The 26639-nt window shown below is 45.3% G+C and overlaps 1 protein-coding gene across 1 annotated transcript; it reads right to left on the bottom strand.

Annotated features, from left to right (window-relative positions):
• Positions 1-346: 346 nt before the first annotated feature.
• Positions 347-25923, bottom strand: LOC111080041. Its single transcript, XM_022375422.2, has 19 exons — positions 25388-25923; positions 21904-22175; positions 15413-15457; positions 12508-12643; positions 12184-12390; positions 11266-11373; positions 11067-11207; positions 10823-10975; positions 10607-10737; positions 10329-10412; positions 9651-9804; positions 9171-9571; positions 8764-9105; positions 8484-8703; positions 6751-6876; positions 5184-6577; positions 4411-5123; positions 2589-2935; positions 347-2513 (listed from the first exon to the last, which is right to left on the bottom strand). The coding sequence occupies exons 1-19, from the start codon at positions 25535-25537 to the stop codon at positions 1614-1616; spliced, it is 6024 nt and encodes a 2007-aa protein (XP_022231114.2). The 5' UTR covers positions 25538-25923; the 3' UTR covers positions 347-1613.
• Positions 25924-26639: the final 716 nt, after the last annotated feature.

Raw genomic sequence — 26639 nt, forward strand, 5'->3', positions numbered from 1 at the left:
GTTTTCCAACAGGTAATTCGCTAATCTATGCATATTATAAGCTCTATATATAGATAATATATGTATGTATGTTTGTGTTTGTGTCTGTGGGTGTGGGTGTGTATGTGGTGTTTGTGTGTGTGTGAGTATCGTTAGAAATAGTTGCCTGTTCTATTTCAAAACATTTGTCCGAATCGATTAGTATTTAAAACATTTCTTAAATAGTTTTCTATATAAGTTATTAAAGCTTTCGGTTTTCATTAGACTAGTTCATATATATATATATATATATATATATGTATTTATGTGTATATTATATAACTATGTATATTTCTGTGTGTATATATATATATACGTACTTAAAATATATATGTTCCATAGTCTCTAACAATAAGAGGTATTTACATTTTTATAAAGAGAGAGAGAGCACGTCCCGCGCCAATGTTCCATAAACGAAAAAGTAAAAAAACCAGCAGAGAACGATTGGTACACCTATACAGTGAGGAAACTGGCAAATTCTAGTATTCAGATACGATTACATATGCATATGTAGATAGAGACATTGAACAAACATGCGCGTGATGGCATGGACGTTTTTTAGGACGGTTTAATGTGGGAATTATATCATCTCGCTCTCACGCACACACACATTTCTCAATCATCCATCGAACAGTCACTCAAACACCCAGATACTATACATATGTATGTATTTAGTACTTATTAATCTAAGTCCTATCAAAATGAAGCAAGAAAGGCAAGAAGAGAAAGCCTAAAATCATCCGATCGAATTGGAAGAAAATCCCACTAGCTTTTTTTTCTCTAAGAGTACAAAAAAATCCTAGCATTATCTAATGAGAAATACGCGGACTGAGATCATCATTTGGGGCATTTAGGGCTCACGCACACACTAGCTGAAAGTGGAACTGAAACGGAGCCAAAAAATCGAACATATTGCTCCAGTGTAAGTGCGCACATTGCTGCTTAGCTGAGCTGAAAACTCGCCCAATGATGTCTGTTTTTATCAGCAAGCTGATTGAGCTCCGATTTCAGCTAGTATGTGCGTGAGCCCTAAGAGCCCTAAGATATATATTTCCGGGGGGTTTCTATGGCTAGAAATGAAAGCGAAACAAAATGCAGCTGGTGTGCTGGAACATTGGTGGAGAGAACTCTCCGGTTTTTTTTGTGTGTTGTTGTTGTTCTTGTTCTTGGTTTAGTTTAAGTTGTTACCTTTAAATCTACTTTGGAATATATATGGTATATATCCCACTTGAATGCTTTCACTTTATATATGTACGTGTATATGCATGTATATGTATATATACTATATTTTTTGGTTTCTTTCCTCTTTGGTTTCTTTGGTTTTTGGGGGTTCGTTAGGGCTAAACATACAATATAGAATATAGATCTATATGTCCTCTTTAGTTTGTATATCGTAGTGTATATTCATGGGGTCTTCATATATATTATATATATATATATTTAGTTGTTGTACCATTGTGTAATACTGTCCGAATTGCTTATTGGTTGTTGTCCTCGTCCAGTGCTGTGGCTGCTGTGGGGTTGCAGTTGGGGTTGGATACGGAAGGTGTTCTCTGGTTAAGGGATGGGGCGATACTTGGCTGCGGTTATAGTTCTCAAAGCTTGTCTTTATCACGATCGATGCTCATTGCTTTGAAGATGCCACGCCCGATGCCGTAGCGCAGGTTGAACTGGTCCAGACTGGAAGCCCTCGGCCGTTGGCTGCCACTTTGGTTTCCACTGCCGCTGGATATGGATCCAGCTCCTGTTGCCGGTGCCTCAGCAGTTGCGCCTGCGCCACCGCCAATGCCGCTGCCGCTGGGGCCAGAACCTGAGCCTCTGGCCAACTGCTCGTCCATGTCCGTCTCGCTCAACTCCGTTTCGGTGTCGCTGAACTTGCGGCGGCGCCGCAGGAACGTGCTGCAGTGCTTCAGATCACCTAGATTGTCGGATAGTGAGTGGCCGCGCTTGCGCTCCTGCCGCTCCATCTCGGCGGCCAGCATCCGCACCTCCCAATCATTGTTCCCGGGCCCACTGGCGGTGAGTTCTTCATCCGGCTCGGCCTCTGCTTCCGCTTCCTCTTCATCCTCGTCGTCCTCCTCTTCCGCAATGTTCAGCTTGCTTGACGAGGAGCTCGAGCTGGAACTCTCGCCAATGTCCAGGATCACGCTATCCGAGAGCCGTGTGAGGTTGCCCGTCACGTCCGACACCACCACGCCGCTGGGCCCACTACCGTCCGCCCCACTGAACCTGCCAGAGCCAGCGGCTCCTCCACTCCACTCGCGATATCCCCTGCTGCTGCTGCGTCCATTCCCCTGCCCCGTATAGAAGCTGGGATGGCTCTGTGCATGCCGTGTGCTCAGCGTGCCCGGTCCGCTATAGTAGCTGCTGGGACAGTTGAGAGCGTTGGCCGAGGCGGCATGATGCCGACTCGGTCCAGGGCCAGGCGATATACTGCGTCGCCCGCCTTGAATGGGTGGCGAAGAGGTAAACACCGTGTCCAGGGAATCGCCGCGCTGCAAGAGGGAGGAGAGATTCGTTTAGATACGATATTCGATACGAAAGATGCTGCTGGCACTCATGGTACTCACCATGAAGAGAAGCTCTGCGGAGGAGCCCGAACTACTGTTGTCCTCCTCCGCTGGCTCGTCGTCGTCCACCGAGATCTGCGAGAGCTTCTCCCGCTTCTGACGGCGGGCAATAGCTTGGGCTGAGGCTGGCACCGCAGCCGAGGATGAAGCTGCTGAAGAAGACTTCTGCTCGATGGATCGCAGCTTCAGCTGGAGCTGGGCAATGATGGCATCGCGACGGTGCACCTCTCCGGCCATGCTCGAGAACTGCGTCTCGAATTTCGAGTGCATCTCGTTCATGTGCGTCTTGATCACGTGATTGATGCCACTGAGTATCTGATTGAAGTAGTCCTGTGCCTCTGGAAAGCCTTGAAGAGCAAAATCACAATCCATGATTAGCAACAAAAGACAACAAGAGCGTTATAAAGGGGGTACAGTTGTGTCTGGCGAACATGAGTCTTGCTAGGCGTGAGGGGACGTTCCAAATACATATTGCAAGTAGTATTTATCGGGCTGTGAGTATCAAAGCATCGTGGCACTACATACTTATAGCTATAAATGTGTATATAGTACTTCTCTGATATCGCATTTCATCGGAATCGAATAGAAATACGAGTATTTAAGCAGTTGTTATGTATTTACACGCATTCCCATACAAGTTACAGCTGTGATTGGCTTGCATCTCCAAAATATCAACCAGGATTTATATGTTGGGTTTTGGGTTGCGTGGCTGGGTTGACTATTTACAAGGAGAATTAGCTACATACATAGCTACATTTGTAAGTGTTAGTTTAGGTTACATGCTTCAGCGAGTGAGCACCAATATGGCTGCTGTTTTATTCCATTGCGTTTCCAAAGCGTGCGAGCGTGACTGTACCTTGAGCAGCTGGAAGACCTGCCTCCGAGCTGTGCATACGTGTATTTCGTGTACTTAACCAAAGCTTATATAAACTTAAATGTGTGTTTCGTATACGTAATGCGTTGAAGGGTTGAAGCTCATAAATTATAATATCACAGGGAACACTGCAGCGATGGGTACGCATGTGATGACAGGGACTAAGGGACTTAGTCTACAGTTACAGATAAGGCAGTTACATTCACAAGTCAATTTTTAAATATAAATTAAGGCCTTTGTACATAGATCAAAGGAGAGCAGGCGATTCGTTAATTTAAACTTAAGGATATTAGTAATGGCAAAAAATGATAAGAATAATTGCATAACTTTGCTTTATGTGTACACTTCAGGGTGTTCAAATGTTCCAAATGTTTACCAATCAATGATAGTACTTTAAGCAAGGTTCATTAATACGTTTCAACTATAACGATATCCGAGCGGGATTGAAACTGTTTAGGCCTCACTCATGCAAATAATTTTGACAATTCAATTAAATGCAACGACGAGGCGAGGAAGAATATATATTCATAGATAGATAGATTTGAATAGAGACAGAAGATTCTATATGTATAGTTTGAGGAAGAGAGTTAGACAGAAAGCAAAGCATAGGAGCAAAGTTAGAGCAGGAGAGCATGATGTTGAGGTTTCTGTGTGTGCGTTACCACTCCGCAACAGACATGCAGCGGTGTGTATATGTGTGTGCGGGAGATAGACGGACTATGGAAGATACAAGTTTAATAGACAGATATAGAGAGAGAGAGAGGTAGAGATAGATAGATTTGTTTGCCAAAAGTAGAGTTGTGTGTCGGTTGGGGTTGAAAGCGTTGCGTTGGTTGCTCTTGTTCACACATGTCTGCTTGTTGTACGATTAATTGCTGTTGTTGTAATTGCTGATGTTGATTCGTGTGGAGGTGGTTAACGGATTAGATCTGATGCAGATATATTTACCTTCGGGCCGGAGCCCCTGGCTGCTGCTCGCACCAGCCAGCGCACTGTTCGTGTTGGAGGTGGTGGTGTTCTGTCTGAGCTGCAAATTCAAATTCAAATCTGTGGATGTTGTGGATTGAGCATGAAATGCGGTATTCTGTGAGAGTATCTGATTCGATTTTGATGACACCGACGACGACGAGCATTCGACAACATATGAGGTCGATGCTGCTGCTGCTGCTCCACCTGCTGCTCCAGCTGCTGATAAGGATGATAATGTTGATGAAGCCGCTGCTCCCAAGGCCGACGACGTTGAGGCGCTGCCAACGCCAGCAACGAGTCCGCCATCACTGCCCTCCAATACAGGTGGCGGCGGGAACTGGAGATGAGGCTGCTGCTGAGACTGACTCTGCGTCTGCAGCTCGTACGCGAAACTCTCTTGAGGCGAATTCGTTGGCGTTACCAACGTCAACGTCGGCGACCAAATGTGTGTCTCGGTAGCCGGAAGTGAAAGTGGAACCGCGATCGGAAACGGATACGTTGGATTCGAAGTAAAAGGTGCGCTACCCATACCGTTACCGCTAGCGTTAGACGCGCTTTTACCGTTACCGTTACCGTTACTCGGACTAATCGCGATCGCGTGCTGCGAATGTTGCGAATGTTGCGAATGGGCCACGCCGGAAGCGCCGCCAAAGGCAGCGAACTGACCTTCCTCTTTGGCACTGGCGGGCGGGCTGGAAAGAGTTGAATGGAAGGTTACACTCTTCAAGAGCTTACTGTGCCTAGCCACGTACCCTTCCAAGGTCGGCTCCGCCAGCAGCCCCCTCGACGACGCGTGCGCGTGCGCGTGCGCCGTGGCCGTGGCTGTGGCAGTCGCCTCGTCTTGGGCATCACCTCCGCCGCTGCCGTTACCGTTGCCGCTGCCACCGCTTCCGCTACTGGGGCCGCCGCCCTTCTGCAGCTTCTTGAGTATGCTCTTCAGCTTTCGACGCTCGACGGTTTCGTTCGATTCCGGGCTGAGGGGCAGCGGCACATATTGCATCTGTCCGTGCCGGGAGTTGCCGGTGTCCGATGCGGATGCAGAGGCCGATGCCGAGGCGGATGTATTGGTGGATATCGATGTGGAACTGGTGGTGGACTCGTAGGCACTGAGAAACTGTGAGTAGATGCCGGAGGTGTCGCTGTAGCAGCGGTAGAGCGACTCCGTGATGGGCAGATTCCCTCCCTGGTCGGACTTGGAGCAGTCCAGGCTGAAGCTGCGCGTCTGCAGGGCCTTCTCCAGCTCCGCCAGTTTCTGGCGCTCGTTGAGGATCTTCAGCCGCTTGACAAACGGCAGGCCACTGTACTCCGGCGACAGGTCGAACACGCTCTGATAGAACTTTCGACGCGGCTCGGCCAGCTCTCCATCCGGCAGCTGCTGCTCGGGCTTCTGCAGGCGCAGGCACTCCCGCTTGGTGCTCGCCTGGCTGGCCGGTGAGCTGGTGTTGCTGGTGGAGTCGTGCCCGTGGCCATGACCATGGGCGTGTCTGGGCGATCTAGAGCTGCTCCTGGCACTGTGGTGACGCGGACGGGACAGGGACTGGGACTGGGCCTGGACGGTGGCCTCCATCTGCTGGGGTATGTTGCTCAGCGAGTAGTTCTTCAGGGGCGTGGCCAGGTCATCCGGCGAGCAGTTGGTGAGGCTCGTGTAGCTGGAAGACATGAGAGTCGCCAGCTTCAGCTTGGACCAGGGCTTGGAGATGGGCGTGCCGTCAGTGTCCGTGTCGGATTGCATGGGGGTGCTAAGCTTCTGGGACGGCTTGGTCACCTTCTTCGATATCGTGGCTATGGCCAGGGCCTGGCCAGGTCCTACTCCCCCTCCCGATCCCCCGATTACCCCCAACGCTGTTTCCTCCGCCAAGATCGCTGGTGGTAGGGGCAACGCTGTGGCATGCTTCGCAATCAGGGGCAGCGACCTGGGCGGTTCCTTCTTAGCTATTGCGCCGGTACTGGGACTCGGCGAGGATCCACTTGCCCCGCCGCCCTGCATCTGCTGGATCTTCTGCTTGAAGGAGACCTTCATGATGGGCTTGATCTGGGCGACTGACAGCAGCTGACTGCCCGAGGGCAGTCCTGTTCCCAATCCTGCTGCAGCTGTTGCCGCTCCTCCGAAGTCAATCTTGCTGCTGATGCTGGGAGGCGTCTTGACCTGACAGTTGGGTAATGGGTTTGGGGCAAAAGTACCAAAAGGTAGGGAAAGAAAAAGAGTTATCAATGTTAGTGAGGGCTCAAAGTAGCGGCTTGTGGTTTTAGATTGATTGTTTGATTGACTGATTGGGTGTTGGGATCTATTGGGGGACTTGGTTAATTCTTAGGCTTTACCATTACGGGGCCGGAATCGCCTCCGGCGTTCGCTTGCGGCTCGTTCTTAATTTTCAACTGCTGCAATCGCTGGATCAGGGGAAAGCCCTCGTTGAACTCTCGTTCGGGCTCTTCCTGTATCGATTCCTGCGGCGATAACGTACACGTTACATGTGAGTGAGGTGGAGATTTCTGTGGTGGTGTGGACTTAACAGCTCGCTCTTCGCGATCCTAGTGCAAGACACATAAAGACACATACAAAACTACTTTTTAGGAGCCGGGGAATTAATTACATACAACACGAATTTTTTGGTGATTCTCATATTTGGGCGGGCATTTTTGGAAGCTAAACCAAACCAAACCAAAAAAAACAAAAAACATAAAACATAAATAAATGCAACGCAAAAGCAGTGTGGTGTGGTGTGGACAATTAAAATTATGAATTATATGGCATGTCAGTGAATGTCTTCCTGTATCTGCAGCTTTATCTCTTTTTGTGTAGCCTGTCCCTGTATTCTACTATCGGGCATTTGTTTTATGTCCGTGTAACAAGCATAAGCAGGAAGGCAAACTATGGGGATCATTCATCCAGCCAAACAAAGTAAGCAGATTGATAATGTTAGAGGACCATTAGATGAGTTATATCATGAATCATGTATGCAGAAAATGGACAATGCGTAGAAATATTATTATTTTTATTTGACACAAATTTAATGCACTTCTTACAATATGATTATCGTTGGTGTACTCAGAACGACGACCATTTGAATAATGTAGCCTGAAACCTCTGCTTGATTCGTTTTCTCTTGCAACTGTTCAGCAAGCAGTTGGAACTAAAGCAGTTAAAGATAAAGCGGTGCGTCGCTAAAGCAGCTCATCAACTTAACCGGAAACAGTTAATTAAGCAGTGCGTCGCTGAAGCTTGAAGAATTGATTTGTTTTTGCCTTTCAAAGCAAACTACACTGACCCCTCAAAAAAAATAAGGAGATCTGTGTGAAGAAATTGAGAGTCCATCTTCATACGCTGGTTCGCAGAAATCGAAGTCAGAGTTCAGGATGGCAGAAGAATTATTTCGTGATACTAATTTTGGCGAGAGAAAGTTAATGCGAAAAATAAACTGCATAATTACACGTATTTTATCCTGCAATTGTTTCTTAATTATTTGAAGCTTGGTTTGCATAACGTGCTGCTAATTACAAGAATGAAGAATAAGATAAAGCTAAAACATTGAGTTGGGTGGAGTTTGATTTTGATTTTGAAGGTGCACTAACAACTGCATTACAATGGAACACACATGAATGAGCAACTAGAAGTAATTGAGGAAGCATCTCAGAGACAACTGGATTTCCGACTATGTCAGAGTGTGTGTGGTGTGTGTGTGTGTGTGTACATATCTGTAACTGAACTGTAATTGTATATGTGGCAGTGTCTGCAAGTGCCACAAATACAGATTGTGGCTGTATCTGTGGTTGTTTCTGTGGCCATTGTCTGTGTTGTTTTTCCGTTTGTCAAGCTGTTCATTCAATGCGTTTTATGTGTTTTATTTTTAAAGAAAAACCATTTAAAGCTTTGGTGGATGTGGATGTGGGATGGGTATGTGGATGTGGATGAGATCATCATGAACCATTGGCGGGTGGGTGGCGTGAGTGGTGAAAGAAAACGTGAGTTGCGTGTGGTGGCTGTGGCTGGTGGTGGCTGGTGGTGGCTGTTTGGTGTTCAGTGGCATCTGCCACTGTGGGAGCTCTGTCCTTACCTGCTTCTCCTTGAGCAGCCGCAAGCGTTGCAGTAACGGTAGCCCGGCCCCAATCGGACTGGGGGTCTTGTCGTGCAGCTCGTCCTTGGCCTCGGCGGTGTCTGCATCCTTCTCGTCCGAGCGCACGCGCGACATGCGCTTCAGCATGATCTTGCTGCCGCGGGGCGAGGTGTTGTGCAACGGCTGCATCTCCAGCGACTCGTCGCTCTTGCGGGTGGTTCTGCCCATGAGAGAGAAATTAGGGAGTAACTTCGTTTGGTGCTGGGGTCCCAAATCCCACCTGGACTTCTTCAGCACATTACGGAAGCCCTTCACATCGTGCTTCAGCTTGTCCACAATCTTCTTGGATGCACTATTCTCGCTGCTATCGCTCTGGTGCACCTGACCCTGGTGATGGGCCTGATGGTGGTGCGGATGTGCCGCCGCATAGGCCGCGTTCTGCTTATCGAGTGCCGCCTTTGCGTACTTCTTGTTCACGCAACGTACCTCCATGAGCCGCTTGCGGCCGAGCGTCTGCAGGATCTCTTGCGCATCCGGATAGTCCTTCATGGCAGCCAGCACATCCTCGCGAGAGAGCGAAAAGAGCTCCGAGTAGCCCACGGATCGTACGTCCGCAGTCCGCCTTCAGGATGGACGAGTCATATGGAGTCAAATGATCATCAGGGATTGCTCGATTCTAACACTCACTTGTTCAGCCCGTCCAGATTGAGGATGCCGATCTCGCCGAAAAAATCGCCAGCCTTCATGGTTGTCAGCACCTTGCCCGTCTCGCTGAGCACCTCCAGGATGCCATCGGCAATGATAAACATCTCGCGGGCCACCTCACCCTTGCGGCAGATGGAGTCGCCCGGCGTAAAGATGTAGGCCTTCATTTTCAGCACGAGATCGTGCAGAAACTCCGGTTGGCACTCTTGAAATATGGTCACCTTCTTCAGCACACTCAGGTTGACGTGTAAGGCCAATTCGGTTTTCAGTTTATCCGGCAGCAGACCCAAAGCTGTGTTGATGTCCCCGCCACCCTGTATCCGGCCCCGCGACCAGCTGTAGTCGTACCATCTCAGCACGCGACGCTTCATCCCACCCGGCACCTGAAACCAAATACCAAACAGATTGATGTCAGTGGGCCAGGCACGAAAGTAGTAAGTGTAAATGGAGTAATGCAGCCACCTTGTGATGCCTCATGTAGGTCTTGGCCCCGTCCAGCAGACGCTCGAACTCCAGGCGATTCGCATTCCGATTCGTTATCACATTGCCCACTTGGCCCACAATTGTCGCAAAGATAAAAACACCAATCAAATAACTAACGATCGTAAAAATATATCTGCGAATGAGAAGATCAGCAAATCAGACAATCAATTGGCATAACGGAACTATTTTTTGGGAGATCATTTTATGCGTATAAGAGAGAGAATTAATTTAAGAAAAGGGCAACTTTACTTCCATAATTTCCCCGCTCTCTTATACATATAATATGTATGATCTAATCCCCTTCATTTGCAAGATCAATCAAAGTTTTCGAAAGCTCTCAATGCTGTTGTGAAATTTGTTGTATCAATTTTTTTGCAAAGTATTTTTTTGAAATTTGAAATTAAATTTTGCGATGCAAATAAATATCAATGAAATTGTTCTAGGCTGTCCGCACGCTTTCGAAAACTTTGTTGTCAATGTTTGAAGAGAATGCAACAGATCAGATCAGTTAGAATTAGTACTAGAACACCAAGGAAGACGAATCGGTGGACAGCCCCAATAACAAATTGCATTTGATATTTGATACGATTTGATTGACTTTGCTTAGAGGTATAACGCGTTGATGTGATTTCGATGGATTTTAATTGATGATCATACCCATAGCTAGAGCCAAACTGAAGCAGTCGTGATTTAATGCCACGTCTTGGTATTGATCTTGGGCCGTCCACCGAAAAGTTCGGTCTGTTTTGTGTTTGTATATATATATGTATATATCGGTGCATTCATAATTCAAATTCGAAATGAGAGAGCAGAGAACAGAACCCGCAGGAAGAATACATATAACCCAAACCGATCGGAATATGTGTCTTTCGACTGTTAAACTGGCATACACTACGAGTAGTATGTATACCATATGTGATTGCTGCAGTACTCACTCTGCATTCGTCTCGGGTGTCGGCAGGTCCCCGATGGTGGTCAGCGTCAGTGTGGACCAGTAGAGGCTGCCCAGATACTTGCGCGTGAGGGTGGCATAGTCACCCGGCCTGTACGGATAAACCCAATCACCCTGGAACATACAACATACATAGTCCGGTGGGTTAATCACTGTGTGGAATGGAAACGGGAATGGAAATGGGTACTACGCTACTCACCTGGAAACCCTCCGCCTCGGAGAGTAAAAAATAGAAGCAACCGAACCAATGTGCCAATATTAACAGGATATGAATTAGGTTAACAACGCGCCATAAATTTGGCCAAACTGTTCTACTCTCTACGATGTAATAAAATCTCACAGATCGATAAACCTTTAAATGGAAATAGCAAAATGGAATTAACATGTTTTCCCTGATGTTTTTTTCAACTCCGGTGTGGCGCTGAGCTGGTGGTGCAACTCACTTTAAAAAAGCGCGTAAAACGCAAAAGCGGATGTGTGCCCATCTTGAGCTGCAGCAGATCCAATGGTATTAGCGCAATCATATCGAAGATGAAATCGCGCGAGTGAACGTAGTGGCAGGCCAGCTTCCTGTCATCATATACCTGCAAAAGGAAGCGTGCGGTTACAGTGGTTCAGAGTCCAGACTCAGGGTCCACTCACCATTAGGCCCTGCTCCAGATAGCCTGTGCGTAATTGAACTATTATATCTAAGATAAATACAACATCTGTCATCGAATCGCAGATGAGCCAAAAGGTAGGCACAGATTGCTGTCCATCCGAAAGTACAAAGTAGATAAAAAGTGAATTAAAAATAGAGCAAACACTTTATCCTGTTTTTTTTTTTTAGTGTTTTTTTTTAGGGACAGGTCAAGGGCAATTATTATTCAGGCACCATCCGGGCTGCAGTTGACAATTGCCAGGGGAAAGGCCTTCCCCAGTCTGTCCAGGCAACGGTACGGTAGCCACAACTGCGGGCCTTTGTGGTCAGGATAAAGGTCAGCTTAAGACCGGAGTTTTGTTTGCCATAGTCAAGCCGTAGCCACCTCTAATCTGATGACAAACACCAGCTAACTGGGCCATAAACAAACATTTGCCCAGGCCTGGGCTGCGTGTCTTATAATTGAGTCATTACAAGCCAAAGAGCGGGAACAAACAGATAAAAAACGGATAACTTTTCACCGCCAGCCACACGATTCGTGTAGTGGCAACGGGATAGATACCCTTGACCCAACATCTACCATGAGACTGTGAACAAGTCCAGTAGCTGTGGAAATGTACCCCCGGCACTGGAAGGGACAGCGACTGGGACAGCGAGGCAGCTCGCATTACACAAAACTCTTTAAGCGTAATGACAAAAATGTGTTGGCTTTCACAAAGGCGAACAAAGGTCTGTCTGGACCACCTTTGAAAGGGTGACTGATGGACCTGAGGGCTGTGCCTCTGTGCCTGTGCTGTGGCTGTGGCTGTGGCTGGGGGAATGGCAAAAAAAAAGTAAGAGAATACTGAATGGCGAATGGGAACTGTAAAGGTAAAAGGTAAACGCAAAGGTAACTGTCTGATGGGACAGATAAGACTCACCTGCAGTTCAGGAAAGCTCTGCCTCACAATTAGGGTCCATAGATTATATAGAACACATACAGTTAACATCATTAGCCAATAGAAGTAAAAATTTTCATCTGGATTAACAACGGATCGTCGTTTCTGCAGATAGCGTCGTCTACTACGTTTAACACTTTTGTCGACGTCACCAGAGGCACTTTCTGAACCCGTATCTTCAACAGTTTCCTGCAAAAACAAAAAAAAAAACAAAAAGCATACATCTACTCCACTTCAGTATTCATACACTTCACTCCACTACTCCACTTCACTCCACTGAGTGTGTGATCCGTGTGCGACTCTCACCTGTGTTTCGGGTATCTGTCTAGTCGAGAAACGCTTCAGGAAGGAGTCTTCTCGCTTGAGCGGTGGTTTTTTCTGTATCGCCGACGAGATCTGCACGGTGGTGCGCAGCTTCATCCAGCGCTGGTTCGATCGTGTCCTGTTTTTTTATATATATATTTTTTTTTGCGTTGGATGGAGAGAGCATACAATTAGGATCATGAAACGATATCCACCCAAAAAGAGGGTTCGCTTTAGGGATTGTCTCACACATCGAACTACAGTAACTACAGTACAAAACGGAAATGAACTACGTGGGATGGGGGGGGTGGTAGGGGGGGCAAAACTAAGCGTGCGCTCACGTTACGCTAATGTGCTGGAACGCACAGGCATTCACTTACGAGTACGTAACAGGAGACATCAAACACTTACGCTATGCTATTGCTGATGACGGAGTACGGTTACAGATACGCTTATAATACTGGTTTCGGCTACGGTTTTACGGCTACTTAGTAGTGGCAACGCAAACATTCAAACGGTTAGGTTCGGAGGAGAAGAGCCTAAATGGCCGTAACGTAAAGGCACGCTACGTTTACGGCAACGGTAACGGTAACAGTAAGGTGAAACGGAAACACAACGAACAAAAGACGCAACAAACAAGGAGGAGGAAGAGGATGAGTGGGAAGACAGTGGATCAAATGGCTAAGAGATACGGATGTACGGTGCAATGGAGCCAAGCAGGCATGCAAAAGTAAGAGTAACGCATATTGCAGAATTATTTCTACTCAGTTTTCATAGATTTAAGATGAAAGTTTAAACATTATATGGATTGGATGTCGTTGAGGGCAGACAGACAGGGGAATTCCACGGAAATCAAATCAAACCAAAGGAAATATCAATCAGAGACGTTATGCAATCCACAGGAAGAAATTAACAAGTAAATTGCAATTGGAAAATATTTCTGAGAAGCAGCAGCAACGACAGCGGCAGCGCGTGGCAGAGACAGACAGAGAGCGTAAGAATGAGAGAGACAGACAGAGAGAGAGAAATGGGGTATAGTGGGGGCTGGGGCGGAAGTTGGGTAAAAGCTGAAGGGGGTGGCGAGGGAGGGTGGGTTAAAGTCGGGGCAAGCGAACAAGAACTTTTCGCTCCCGATATAAATAGCACTTATTGTACGAGTGCGAATAGCTGTGAGGAAAATATGTGTGTGTGGGTGTGCCGTTAAGCTGTCGGCCAGGTGAAATGTGAGGCAGGCTTTCGTGTTCGCAGCACTTTTACCCTTCAGCGAAAATCCAATGAAACTGAAAACTTTCTTTCTCAATTAAAATAACTAAAAAGCTGACAAGAAAGGAAGTAAGGATAGCTACGGCATGCCGAGGCTTCGAATACCCTTGCAAGGTCGCTAAAAAATCTTTGAACATTGTTGCCTTAGCAGTTGCCAGTGGGAAAGTGCGAGAATTTTTCTAAGCCAAGCTGGGAATGCTCATCAGGATACCAATATGTAGAGCGGACCAGCACAAGAATTACTCTAACGTTGAGACTTTGCGATGGCGTAATCACATCTGAAAAGTATTAGCCATTAGCTCCAATGATTATTTTGCACTTAAGTCAAACGAATGTGAGTGGTTGCCACTGATTAACAAATAACTCCATTACAGCGGACAGTAAGACAATCGGCTGATCCTTCCGTTGGGGCTGGGGTCACCTGCAAGGGCATTGCTATGCACTATCTACAGACTCGATCTAGGACTAGTGTACAACTACTTATGATTGGGGAGGTGGGCGGGGTTGGTAATCGGAGCTTTCGGGTTGGGATTGATGGGGGTTTTTGGGTGAGGTTTTACCACTTTAAACTTTTGCTCAAGCCGCTCAAGGTCGCCATTCAATCGTCTGTTCTGCTATTGCATGATGTACACAATTGATTTTGATTTTCTATATATGTACGATATACGAGGTACATATGTATGTATATACATGGCTTATGTACATTCAAGTTTGATTTCTTGCTGATTGGTTAATTGATTGTGTTGGCTTTATTTATGCACAGTTTAATATTCTCATTCAGCATAGCAAATGCCAAGCTACGGAATAAATGTATATCGTTTTATGTTTAAGGTTTTGCATTGTTTTATTTATGTTTTTTTGTTTTGGTTTTTGGTTTTTTGGTTTTCGCATTTGCATTTGGTTTTTTTTTTTGTTTTTGGTTATTTTTCGTTGGCTGGTTTTCTACGCTTTTGTTGTACTATTTACAGCGTTGGCTAAGTGATTACGCATACGTCATGTGGTACGATGAGGTACGAGAAAAGAAAGCGATTGGTAGCAATGCAGTTGGCTAAACGAAAGATAAATCAAAGGAAAACTATGATAGCTATAGGTGTGGTTGCCAAGTATAAGTATTTGTGTGGTTCTTTGTGTGTGTTTTGTGTGTGTTTTTGTCTTATGTCTGCGACTTTATACAAGGTGTGGTTCTGGTTCTGGTTCTGGTGCTGTTTCTGGTGCTGGTTGAGAGGAGTTTGCGGTTCTGGACACATGGGGTTGGCGGTGGCGTTGGCGTTGGCATTGGCTTGTCGCTACCAAATGGTACGCCCCACCAAAAACCCTACTCTCTCTCTATATATATGTTCTTGTATATATATGTATGTATATATATATATATGTATATATTGGTTTTCTTTTGTTGCCTATTCAAAATGCAAAGCGCGCACATGCCGATCATCATCATCATCAGCAGCATCATTATCATAATCCATAAAGTATAACCAAATGAAAAGAATGAACAAAGCTTAGCTGTGTCTATTCTATATGTTGTGTGTGTGTGTGTATATGTCTATGTGTTTGTGTATATATTTTTTCATTAGTGTTCGTGTGTTGTATGTGTGCAGAGACAAAACCGACAAAAATCATAAGGAACAAAAGAAAATAAACTTACCAATCGGAATCTGGATCTGAAGCTCCATCTCCGATACGCGATTTCCTAAACGAGTTTCCAAAGTTTTTCATTTTTGGTTTGTTTCTTCGTATTTGTTTTGGTTTTTGTTTAACATATATATATTTTTTTTTTATCATTTTCATTTTTATTATTTATGTTTTTTATTTTTTTTTTTGTTTTTGTATTATTTTGTTTGTAATGTTTAGAGGCAAAGTGAGAGAGAATTCAATAGAAATAGATTGGCACAGAGAGACAGACAGAGATATATGTATGCATGTAGAGAGTTAGAGACAGAGACAGTGAATGAGAGAGAGAGGGAGAGACACACAGACGCCAAAAGAGAGAGAGAGAGAGAGAGAGAGCATTTGTATACCCACGCCCGCAAGATAGACAATCCATTTGGCTGACTTGTTTGACTTGGCCCTTGGCTGTTATGCGGGCCGAGCCCCCCGCCCCATGCAGGGCATCGCACCGGACTCATACCGGAAACCATCCGGGAACACTTCCTCCCATCCTTATCCCGTTCCCCGTTGTCCGTTCCCCTTTCCCTTTCCCTTGTCCGCCAGCCAAGCGGAAAAAGGCTTGCTGCACGATAAGATTATACCCCATGTGAGTGGTTAAAGTGTGCGTGTGAGGGTGGCGGGGGCGGAGTGTGGATGACCCCATTGTTGTTTTGGGGTCAGCTGAACCATTTGTGGACTTTCGATTTAATATAAATTGGGAATGAGCTTGTTAGTTTTGGCATTTCCCGCTTCCCAATTTCTGCTTTTCGTTTTGTTTCGCTTCGTTTTCGATTTTGGGTTCGAAAAAGGTTAAAGAGGTTCTCGGGGGCTCGGCCCTTAGACTCAGTCCCCGTCTCCGTCTCAGCCTCATTCTTAGTATAGTTCTCAGTCCTAGTCTCAGTTTCGATTCGCCCTATTAAATGGCCTTCTTGATTGCATCACAAATCATCCAACGAAATGTTAAAGGACTCTCTCTCGTCTCCCGCATTAGTCCTATTTCGTGTGTGTGCTCATGTGTGCGGTTCGGTAAAATTGTTATTGTTTAATGGCTGCATGATGTCCAAGTTTTGGATGTTTCGTGGAACCCTGAGTTCCTAAGCCGGATTTCAATTAACGCCTGTGGGCCAGCTTGGCTGCGTGGTGGGTGTCCTGCTGTGTGTAAGCTATCAGGCTGCAACCATGACCAGCCAGAATGTTTCCAACAATCGCGTTCGGTTCGCCACTTGACTGGCATCAAATGAAATAACAATTGAAAAATTCCGCCAACTCATCCAGCCATCATGAGGCAAATCTCTGAACGCTTTCTGCCCGTGTCCGTTTCCGTGCCCTGCCCGTGGTTGGTAGGGACAAAATTTGACTGTGATCATGGAGGGCCCCCCCAGACCATATGCCACCACACTATACTGCACTGCTCTAGATGGGATTTGGTTCTGATTCACTATCTAATTTCAAATGATATGCCCAATAATTATAGCCCCTCTGTGTCGTTGTTGCATTTTCAACGAGCATTTGCTTCTTCTCTAGGGTCGTTGAATCTTTGTAATTCTCCTGTAATTATTTAGTTCTCTTATTCAGTATCATGGCTGCCGACACAATTAATTACTAAAAGCTTTTAGACTGCACTGCTTTTAATTTCCACCTTTCAGGCCAATCATCAGTACATTTTGTTGGCTTTGGCGTTGCAGCTGGAGCCACTTAAAATCTATCCATCAATTGATCAATGTCCAATTATGCGTTAACTGGCAGCTAAACAGACAGTCGACCAAACTGAGCTCCCAATTCGGACAGTTTTAATTACAGAACTTTCAACAACATACATATACATATATATAAAGCATAGCCAGCTATTGACCTGAGTGTATAAATAGATTGATGCAATGCTCGTATTTGTTATATGGACGCATAAGCCGCTTGGCATATTCGAGTGTACCTGTGCCACACGACAGAAGTGAGCAGCATCTCAAGTAGCTGAAAATCAAAACATATTTGCCGACAGACGACAGATCGAACAATGAATTGATTGCGAATCAAAGTAACTTGTAAGGGAATTACCTTACAACAAGTTCTCACTTGAGAGAGAGAGAGAGAGAGGGACTGGGGCAGTGAGATGTCTTGCATATGCAGGCACTGGCCCTTTCCTTTTTTTTATTGTGGCAGGACTCAAAGAAGACTGCATAGATTTTGGTTTTCCATTATTTTTTATTTTCCTTTCTCCCCTTCTCAGGGCGCTGTGTCTGAGTCAGTGTGTTCACTTGGCTTCTACATAAATTTGCAATTTTCTAAATTCAAATTCTTTGTAAGTTGTCAGTCAGAAGGCAATTTCCCATTCTGTATGCACAATGCCAGGCGGTAAGCGGCCAATGGCAAACGGCAGCAAGCAATGTGGCATATGCATAGGCGCATGTTATACTATGTGCATGTCTGTGTGTGTGCCTGTCTGTGTGTTGGTGCATTTGTGTCAAAAGTTCGCCTACATTGCAGTGCAGCCGGCAGTCAGCAGCAGCAGCTTAAACATATCGATTCACACATACACACACACACAAACACACTCTCTTCTCTCTTCTCACACAAACAAAAGCCACTTTAACTTTTGCTGTTTGCTGAGATTTTTCAAGCAAAAGTTCTTTTGCTTCTTCAGCCCCCCACCCCACCATTACACTGTCATGTTATGTATGTATATGTTTGTGTGTGTGTGCATCTGTGAGTTCTGTTTCTGTGTCTGTGTGTGTGTGTGTCTTTGCTTGCCTCAGCTTGGCATCAACTTATTTAGCTGGGGTAAACTTTTAAGTTTCCCCTTGCCAAAAATGAACCGAAACTAGAACAGAAAGTGGTTAAGTGTACGAGTGGAGTGTTGCGGGCCCTGACACCTTTCGCTCCCCTCTAAATAATACAGTGCTACCTCCCCCATATAGAAAAATACATACATACATACATACATACATACATACATACATACATACATATAATATATTATGCATATGCTTAATAGTATATGCAAATTTCGTGTCAGGCGATTTCCAACACTTATTAAACGAGTAAATCCCTGTAGAGTAACGAGAAAGATTTCAAGTTGCGTGCTGAAATTCATATAATCCGTAACCAAAATCGCTTATCTCTACATAATACAGTGCTACCTCTCTTAAACATGGTACAGGACATATGCATGATTGATGAACTTATTTAAAATTACTGACAAACGCTTTTCAACACTGCTCAAGCGTGAGAGTGTGTGAAGAAAGTTTTAAAGTTTTGCAGTTGAAACATGAGGTAATTTATAGTACCTAACTACGTCTCTTATATTATGCACTTGGTTTTAAACGCTTTTTTGTAACTTATGTAAATTTCTGCTGGATAAATAGAGCTATAATGTTTCAAGTTTCAACTAAAACTACAGAGCTTAATGCCTTATACAGCAAGGTATTGTTCCTATGGTTAATCATATTTCTGTCCAATGCTTTGCAATATTTTTAAAAACTTATACTTAAGCAAGTTCTGTGAAATAAAATATTCATTAAAGTTTCTTTGACAAGACTTAACCATCCGCCCATAGAGAGGGATAGAGAGAGACACAGAGAAAAATGAACAGATCTAGAAATGGGCTGAGGGAAAGAATTGAGCGAATGAGCGAGCAGGCGAACGAGCGATTTGGATAAGAGTTGAGTTGAGTTTTGAGTTTTGAGAGAGGTCTGGCATTCGCTTACACATCAATGATATATATGAGATATATAGATAGTTACACATAGGTTCATACACTACGATTAGATCGGGTTAGTAATTAGTTACAGAGAGACAGAGAGAGAGACAAAGAGAATGTGTGGGTGTGTGTGAGAGAGAGAGAGAGCGATCAATGAGAGTTAGTCGGTTAGTTAGTTAGTATCGAGGGGCATATCGAGGCAAGGGCTTTACGATTATTATCTGTGGAGGGTGAGCAAGAAGGGGTATTATCTCACAAACAAGTGCGCACGCGGGCACGCACACAATGCAAGAGGGTTTACACACACACACACACACACACGCACACACACGCACACACACAAAAATAAATAGGTTAGATAACGCTAGAAAAACTTGAATCGCCAGTTAAACAGATATTGGTGGGTAGGTAGATATATACGCATATGTATATGTATGCACGAGTATATGGATAGTAGAAACAAGTAAGTATGGAAACATTCCTCTTGATGCGTCGCAGTGAACAGTAGTAGGCCATTACGGCCCTGAGGCTCTTCCATTTGGTCGTCTGCTGGCCATTCCCATTCCCATTGGCGCTGGCGTTGGCCTGGACGCGACTCGGCTGGGCCAGCTCCTCGGGATGCTCACTGATGAAGGAGGATAGCGTCTTCATTTTGGTGCAGCTGCCGGAGTTGATCAGTCGCTGTGGCATCATTGTGCCGTTGCTCTGGTCGGAGGACGGACTGTTCTGTAGGAGCCGCACCTGGCGGCGCTGGCGCGCATGCTGCTGTCGCTCTCCCGGCGTCACTATAAGTCTATCCCTCTCTGTGTATCCTAAACTACTGGTTGTGCAGCCACATGCCAGCTGGGACGAACTGGCCGATCTGGGCGATGCGATGCGAGAAGTTCTTACACTGATTAACTTTTGCTGTTCGTTGATGGTGGGTTGGTTGTTGGTTGATGGTGGGGTTTACGAGTACGAGTACGAGTATCTATCTGTATGCAGTGGTTGGAGTGGAACTGAGTGGCCGTGTTTAAAGAGATTAACCCCAACTGAGATGGCCCATTAGGGCATGAGTAGCCGCAGCAGCAGCCTCAAAGAGTTACTTACTTACTAACTCTCTTTGTGTATGTGTCTCCTGGGACAGTAACTCTTCGTCTTGGCCTTGCTTGACTCTCTCATTCTTGTCTCAGTTAATTAATGAAATCATGTACAAGAAACACACACACATACACACCACAAACACACACAGGCTGAAACACGGACATGGGCAATCCCGGCTAATTGTCATTGCTAATTTCCTTTTTGTCACCACAATAAACACAAACAAAAGTTCTCCTGTCCCCTGTTCCTGTGCCTGTCCACGTCCACGCTTCTTCCTGTCTGTCTTTGTGTGCGTGTGAATGTGCATGTGTGTATGTTTGGGTGTGGCTGACTGTCTTTGCGACAGATCCATTCAACTGCAAAAGCATAAAAAGTTGAAGCCGCAGTCTCAACATTCCACATGCAGTGCGTTTCAGTGCTGTATGACAACACAGTCTGTCACCTAGACTTCTAGGTGCTTCCAGACATGCCTAAGATACTATTCAGTTCTTGAATTTAGTCGCTTATCAAATCCTCTGAGTAATCTAAATGTTATTCGGTTATCGGTTGAGCTTGGTATATAAAAGAGCCTTTAAAATTTTTTACAAAGTATTAATTAAGTTGATGCATTCAATTTTGAAATTTCTCTACACATAAGGCAGCCAAAAAATATTCTTAGATCAGCAAAAACACTTACACATTAAATTGAAGTAAGCTATCGACTAGAATGCAATGAAGATCTAAGAGAATTACGGATTACCCAGTGAGCTTATATATTGAATGCTGCAGAGAAATACGTTTCGAAAGGAGAATCCATTCTTTTATCAAGTCAGCTATCAAATTATTCATCAATAGTCGCCCCTTCTATTCAAGGGTTATTCAGTTACTCCCTTTTTGCCAAGAACGCTATCCAGACAGCTTAGAAACGCACTGTAACTCTGTATCTAGCTCTCTTAATTAATTTTCAGGTCCAAGACTTTTGATTAGGTTAACCAGAATCCGAATTGAAAACTTTTGATGTTACACCCGGTCCCCAGGCCCAGGCCCAGCTTCCAGGTCTCCCGCTTCCCTTGCTGTTCCATCCCATCCAGTGTCAACTCCAGCTCCAACCTCAAAAATATCTGTGTTGTACGAAATGTACGAGTGTACGGGTACGCCTTTTGGGTGGGGGTTGGCGCTGGCTAATTGCTAATTAGATTTAATTGAGTCAAGTTTTGTTTTTGTTGTTGTTGTTGGTTTTTTTGTTTTGTTTTTTTCGGTTACCAATACGCATACGAATACAAATGTGAATGTAGCTTACGGTTGATCAAATACAAAAAGCTGCCAAGCTGGCATGGAGCGGCGCGGAGAGGCAAGGCGAGGCGAAGCCCAACAAAGGTATGCTACACATTTATCAATTACGCTTACTGCACGTGTCTATGTATATGTAAACGCAATGTCTACATGTGTGTGTGTGGCTGTGAATGGAGGATGTCTGTGAGTGTGTGTACTTATGTTCGTGTTTGTCAGATTATGTTCATGTGTTTGACGTAACAACTTTTGTACGGCCGGCGATTTGAATAAATCATCTTTGTTGCTTCTCCTGCCTTTTCTTTCACCGCTTTGGCTTTCGCTTTCAACTTTTATTTCACAGTTATGCACGTGTCAATGTATACGAGTATGTGTGTGGGTGTGTGTGTGGGTGTTTTTTTGTGTGTTATTTCTGATTGTGCCTATATGTGGCCAGAACTTACCGCTGACTGGGACTCTTGCTATCCGATGAATGCGGCGCACTGTGGTTGTCATCGTCATGGGCCATCTTATGGTGTCGCTTGTGATAGCCACCAGAGCTTTCGCCCGTGGCAGTGCCACCGGCAGCACCACTGGCGCCACCACCGCCGCCCCCGCCAGAGCTACTGGTCCCCGTTGGACTGATGACATCCGTGTCGCTGTTGCAGTCGTGAATCTGGCGTGCCACATCCTTGACGAACTTCCCAGCGCTGTGCTCCTGGTCGTGCGTTTCCATCTGCCGAGTAAAGAGGATTATCATGGGGATAAGTCGATTATTTTAATTGGGTTCATCACATCGATGTGTCTGTCCAATGTGTGTGCCATGGAGCCATGAAGTCATGCAGCCATGGAACCATGGAGCCAGTTTTCCCGTGTGCATGTGTGAACTTGCAATTGAGCGCAGCCTCATTGCTTATTATGCAAATTTGCCTCCAAATGGGCCTGGGGCCAGTGTTATGTGCAGACAATTTGACAACAAATGCAATATTCAGGAGTACCGACAGCAACAGCATCAGAATCTGTTCGAGTCTCTGCCTTTAAACATCTACCCAGTGCCCAGAGTCGTTTCCCGCTTGGCTTGATGCCTGGTGCATTCTAAATCGGATGACGATACTTAATAATTTATCTCATTTCTGCCGACACGAAAACTTCCTCAACTACAGCTACACCAGTCTCGACCTTAGCCGTGAGCACTTGTCAAGGCAGTGGAGCAGGAAAATGGCAGGGCAATGGCGCTGGGCTGTTGACTTGTAAAAAGTTGCAGGCAAGCATAGGAGACGACTCGCATTCGGCAGCTTAGTGTCAGTCGCTTTCTTCGAACTTCAACCTGAGAAAATCAGTGTAATAACGCAGCTCAAATCAGTTGGCAATTTATTTTTAATGAATTACATATAATCAATAGAATCAGCTACGATTACGAGTTTTTCCTTGGAACTCCTCCAATTAAAAAGAACGAATCTCTTCATATATTTCCGTGGCAACCGCTTGAAGGTCAAAGTACCAAATGAGATGAGCTAATGAAGCTTATTATCGATTTAAAGCATACAAGAAAATCAAACAAAAATTCCTTGCGAACGTGAGAGTAAAATAAAAATCGCCAAGTCGAATATAAATTTAAAGCTTCAGCTGGTGAGAAATGGAATTAAATTATCGATTCATCCGTCATAACTATTTATGGATTTTAAGGGCTAGCATAGATTAAGTTTTTGCATTTGACTTAGAAAACAATTAAAGCCATTGGCAAGCATCGATTAAAGCCATCTGCTATCATGCTTATGGACAGTGTGAATAGAATCAGATGCCTGTGCCAGCTACTGGTATCTTTTACCAAAGCTTGGCAAAGGCTAAAATTAAATCAAAGTTGCCCCTCCCCTACATCGAACATAAGCCCGGGATCTCTACCAATAAGCATCGGCTATCAAAGGTTATTCTGTCGGTATAAACAAGTTTCCCGAACTTTTGCGTAACTGTGGCAATGAAATCAGAGTGCCCCTCCCACCCTACTCCCTTTTGCCTTGCTATAACAACCTTTGGTCAGTCCACTTGTCCTCTAACCCATTACAAATTTACACTCAACTTGGGGTCATGCCGCCAAAGTACTTGGGTAAGTACCCGCTCGCCGCTGCGCGAGTGCGGTAAACTTGAGAGAGCTGAGCTTCAATTTGCCCATAGGGACAGACTGGCAGGGACTGTCCCTGTACCCTGTGTCCCGTGTGTGTTCGTTACATAACTGGCGATAATCCGGCGGAGAATTTCAATTTGGCATTCAGTCTAAAAAGGCTGTTGGGAGGGAGGGAGGAAAAACCACATAACATATCTATCGGGATTTGTATGCCGCTCCCACCAATTAGCTGACAAATCGGTTTCCTGCCAGATTAAGCTCCACTCAGTCCAGGGACATCCCAATTGTATGTGCCACAAAACTTGATTGGAATTTATTGTGGTTCACATTCTGGGTCCGAATGCGGGCCGGACTGGATATCGGTCGGAGCTGAGGGCCCCCACAAAAGGGATTCCATAAATATTTATGACCGAAACTTTTATGGGCTAAAAAGTGAATTGGTCGTGTTTGCTGCTGATGTTATCCCCTTGCCATGGTCTTCACTTTAAATTAGGCAATGACAAGTCGGATACGATGTGTTATGGGGAGCAGTTCCGATTGCCTGCACGGTTCATGTGCAGGACAATGTCAACGGCCCCGGCACCCGGTCACGGGTGCAGCGAGGAGCACAAAAAATTGCAGCCACAAACCAATTTTTTATAGCGTCGGTGCGCAGGGTGGTTGGTTTTCTTTATTAACTTTTGAATAATTTATAACAGGTTGGCCTGATGGCGGTCTCGATTCATCAGTGGGACATTAACCGCGAATGGTAAATGCTCTGTTTGGATTTGTTGCCAAAGTTTCCAAGAAAAACTTCTCGGATCTCGCAGCAAAACATTTCAAAGGAATTTTCTATTATTGCAATTGCAATTAGATGGCAAACCTTACAATCTCTTTGGCGAAACAGTGTTAAATTTCTGCTTTGATGCATCGGACGAGTTACAAGGAAAAGCTGTGTGCGGCTTAATGAAAAACATTTCCCCTGAATAGGAAAAGTACTGCAACTTTTTGAAAAAAATTTCACTGAAACTGTAATAATGCACTGCGTAGGATGGATTCATTGGTCGACTTGAGCAGGAAAAAACTCTTGGAACCATGACAAAAACATTTCACTGAAAGTGTAATTGTGCGATGGGTGGAATTGCAATGGCAGCTACCAGGAAAACGATTCGAACGTCTGCTTATGGCAGGCAACTGTAGCACAGGGAAGCTCTTTAAATGCAAGTCCGGCTAACCAACTATTCAATAATTGAGTACTTCACCTCAATTTTTAATTCAGGCTTGAAGTTATATGGCAGAACCATTTTTATGGGTAGCTTTGACAAATAAATTAAATGATTTCATGGCAATAAATTAAACGATGGAATTAAAATATCGCTTCTATCTTTGGTATGTCAATGGATAGGCATCCCATTTAGTGGCAGCATAAAATAAATAAACAGAGCCCAGATTTCAATACTGAAAAACACTGAAAATCTATGCACGAAACTCGAAACACGAATGATTCAATAACTTTAAGGTTCTGTAAATATTTAAGTTTGGGTTATATCAATCGCTGATATCGATATGCCCAGCCCCACGCATCGAATACCCTACTGCAGCGCAGCAAATATCAATATCAAAAAAAATAGCCACCAAGGACATAACCGTAAAACAGCATAATCAAAAATGTTTAAACTTTATGTCCCGCAGCACGAAAAAATGGTTCCAGATGGCAAATGGTAAACAGAAATCTGGGATAGACAGTGGCAGGGGGGGTCGGTCGGTCGGTTGGTCGGCTGTGTTCTATACATACATACATACATACATACATACATATGTACATACATATGTATAGAATGACTCACCGTATATAGGCCCGTTGCAGTGGCCCCCGACGACGAGGAGGATGCTGCTGCTCCAGTGCTGCCGTAATTGAGCTGTGAGTGATAGCCGCTGGAAAGGATCTTCTTGTGTGCGGATGCATGCGCCCGATACGCGCTCACGCTCAGTTTCATTGTGGCATCAACGCGATGCCCCCCACGCCCCCACCTACTGTGGGCGTTGCCACTTGTAGTTGGATTGGTGTTGCCGTTTGTGTGTGTGCTTGCCCCTGCGTGGGCGTGGTCGCTTCACTGCTCAAATGGTCCTGCTCCTGCTCCTGCTCCTGCTCCTTCTTCTGCTTCTGCTTCTGCTGATGTTGTTGTTGTTGCTGTAGTCGCTTTCAAGTTGCGTTGAATTGGGCTTAATTGAGTGCCCAGAGGCGGCTGACAAGGACGACACCGTTTTGGGTTTTCTGGCTAACAGTGGGTTAGGCGTTTTTGGCCAGAGAGCAAAGCAAGAATGTGTCGACACCCAGAAACAAAGCAAACTTTTTATTGCCGCCTTTAGTGGTGCTCTTGCTCGTCCTCCTCGTCCTCCTCCTCCACCACCACCACCACCACCACCTCCACCGCCTTTGCCTGGTGGTGCTGCTGTCGCTGTTGCTATTGTTCGTTTGCCTGTTTGTGATGCGACAGAAAGACAAAGGTCCTGCCTGGCAATGGGTGGAATGCAGATGATGGACTATGTGTCACTCTGTGGACTCTGGTGTGCCCGCTCTGGTCTGCTTCTGGGGCCGCTATTTAGTTTTAGTTGGTCATAAACGTTGCTGCTGCTGGCATTGGGGGGGCTGCTGCGTTACTCCTCCACCTTCTGATTTTCTCGTTACAATTCCTGCTGCTACTCCTCCTTTTGCTGCTCCACTCACTTCTGTTCCTTTTCTGGGCGTTCTGTTTCTGTGTGCGGGGGTCGGGTGAGGTCCTGTCCTGTTTTGCTTGTGGGTGTGCCGCCTTTACCGTTGTCAAGCTTTATGGAGGATCCTTGGTCGTGTTCTCTTTTAATTGTTTGTAATTTGGTTTTTAGTGCTCTACGGTTGCTTCTGTTGTTGCTGTGTCTTTTGTTGCTGTATTTGGGTGTTGCTGCTGTTTTTGTTGCTAAGGCCTCATGTCACTTTAGTTACAAGTATCTGTAGCTGTTGTATCTTCTGCTGCTGCTGGTGCTGGTGCTGCTGCTGCTGTATCCGTTGTTGCTGTTGTATCTCCCGTTTTTGCCTGCAGCGAAGAAAACATTTAGCTAAGT

The sequence above is a fragment of the Drosophila obscura genome, unplaced genomic scaffold (genome assembly GCF_018151105.1).
Source record: "Drosophila obscura isolate BZ-5 IFL unplaced genomic scaffold, ASM1815110v1 contig_185, whole genome shotgun sequence".
Taxonomy (NCBI): Eukaryota; Metazoa; Arthropoda; class Insecta; order Diptera; family Drosophilidae; genus Drosophila; species Drosophila obscura.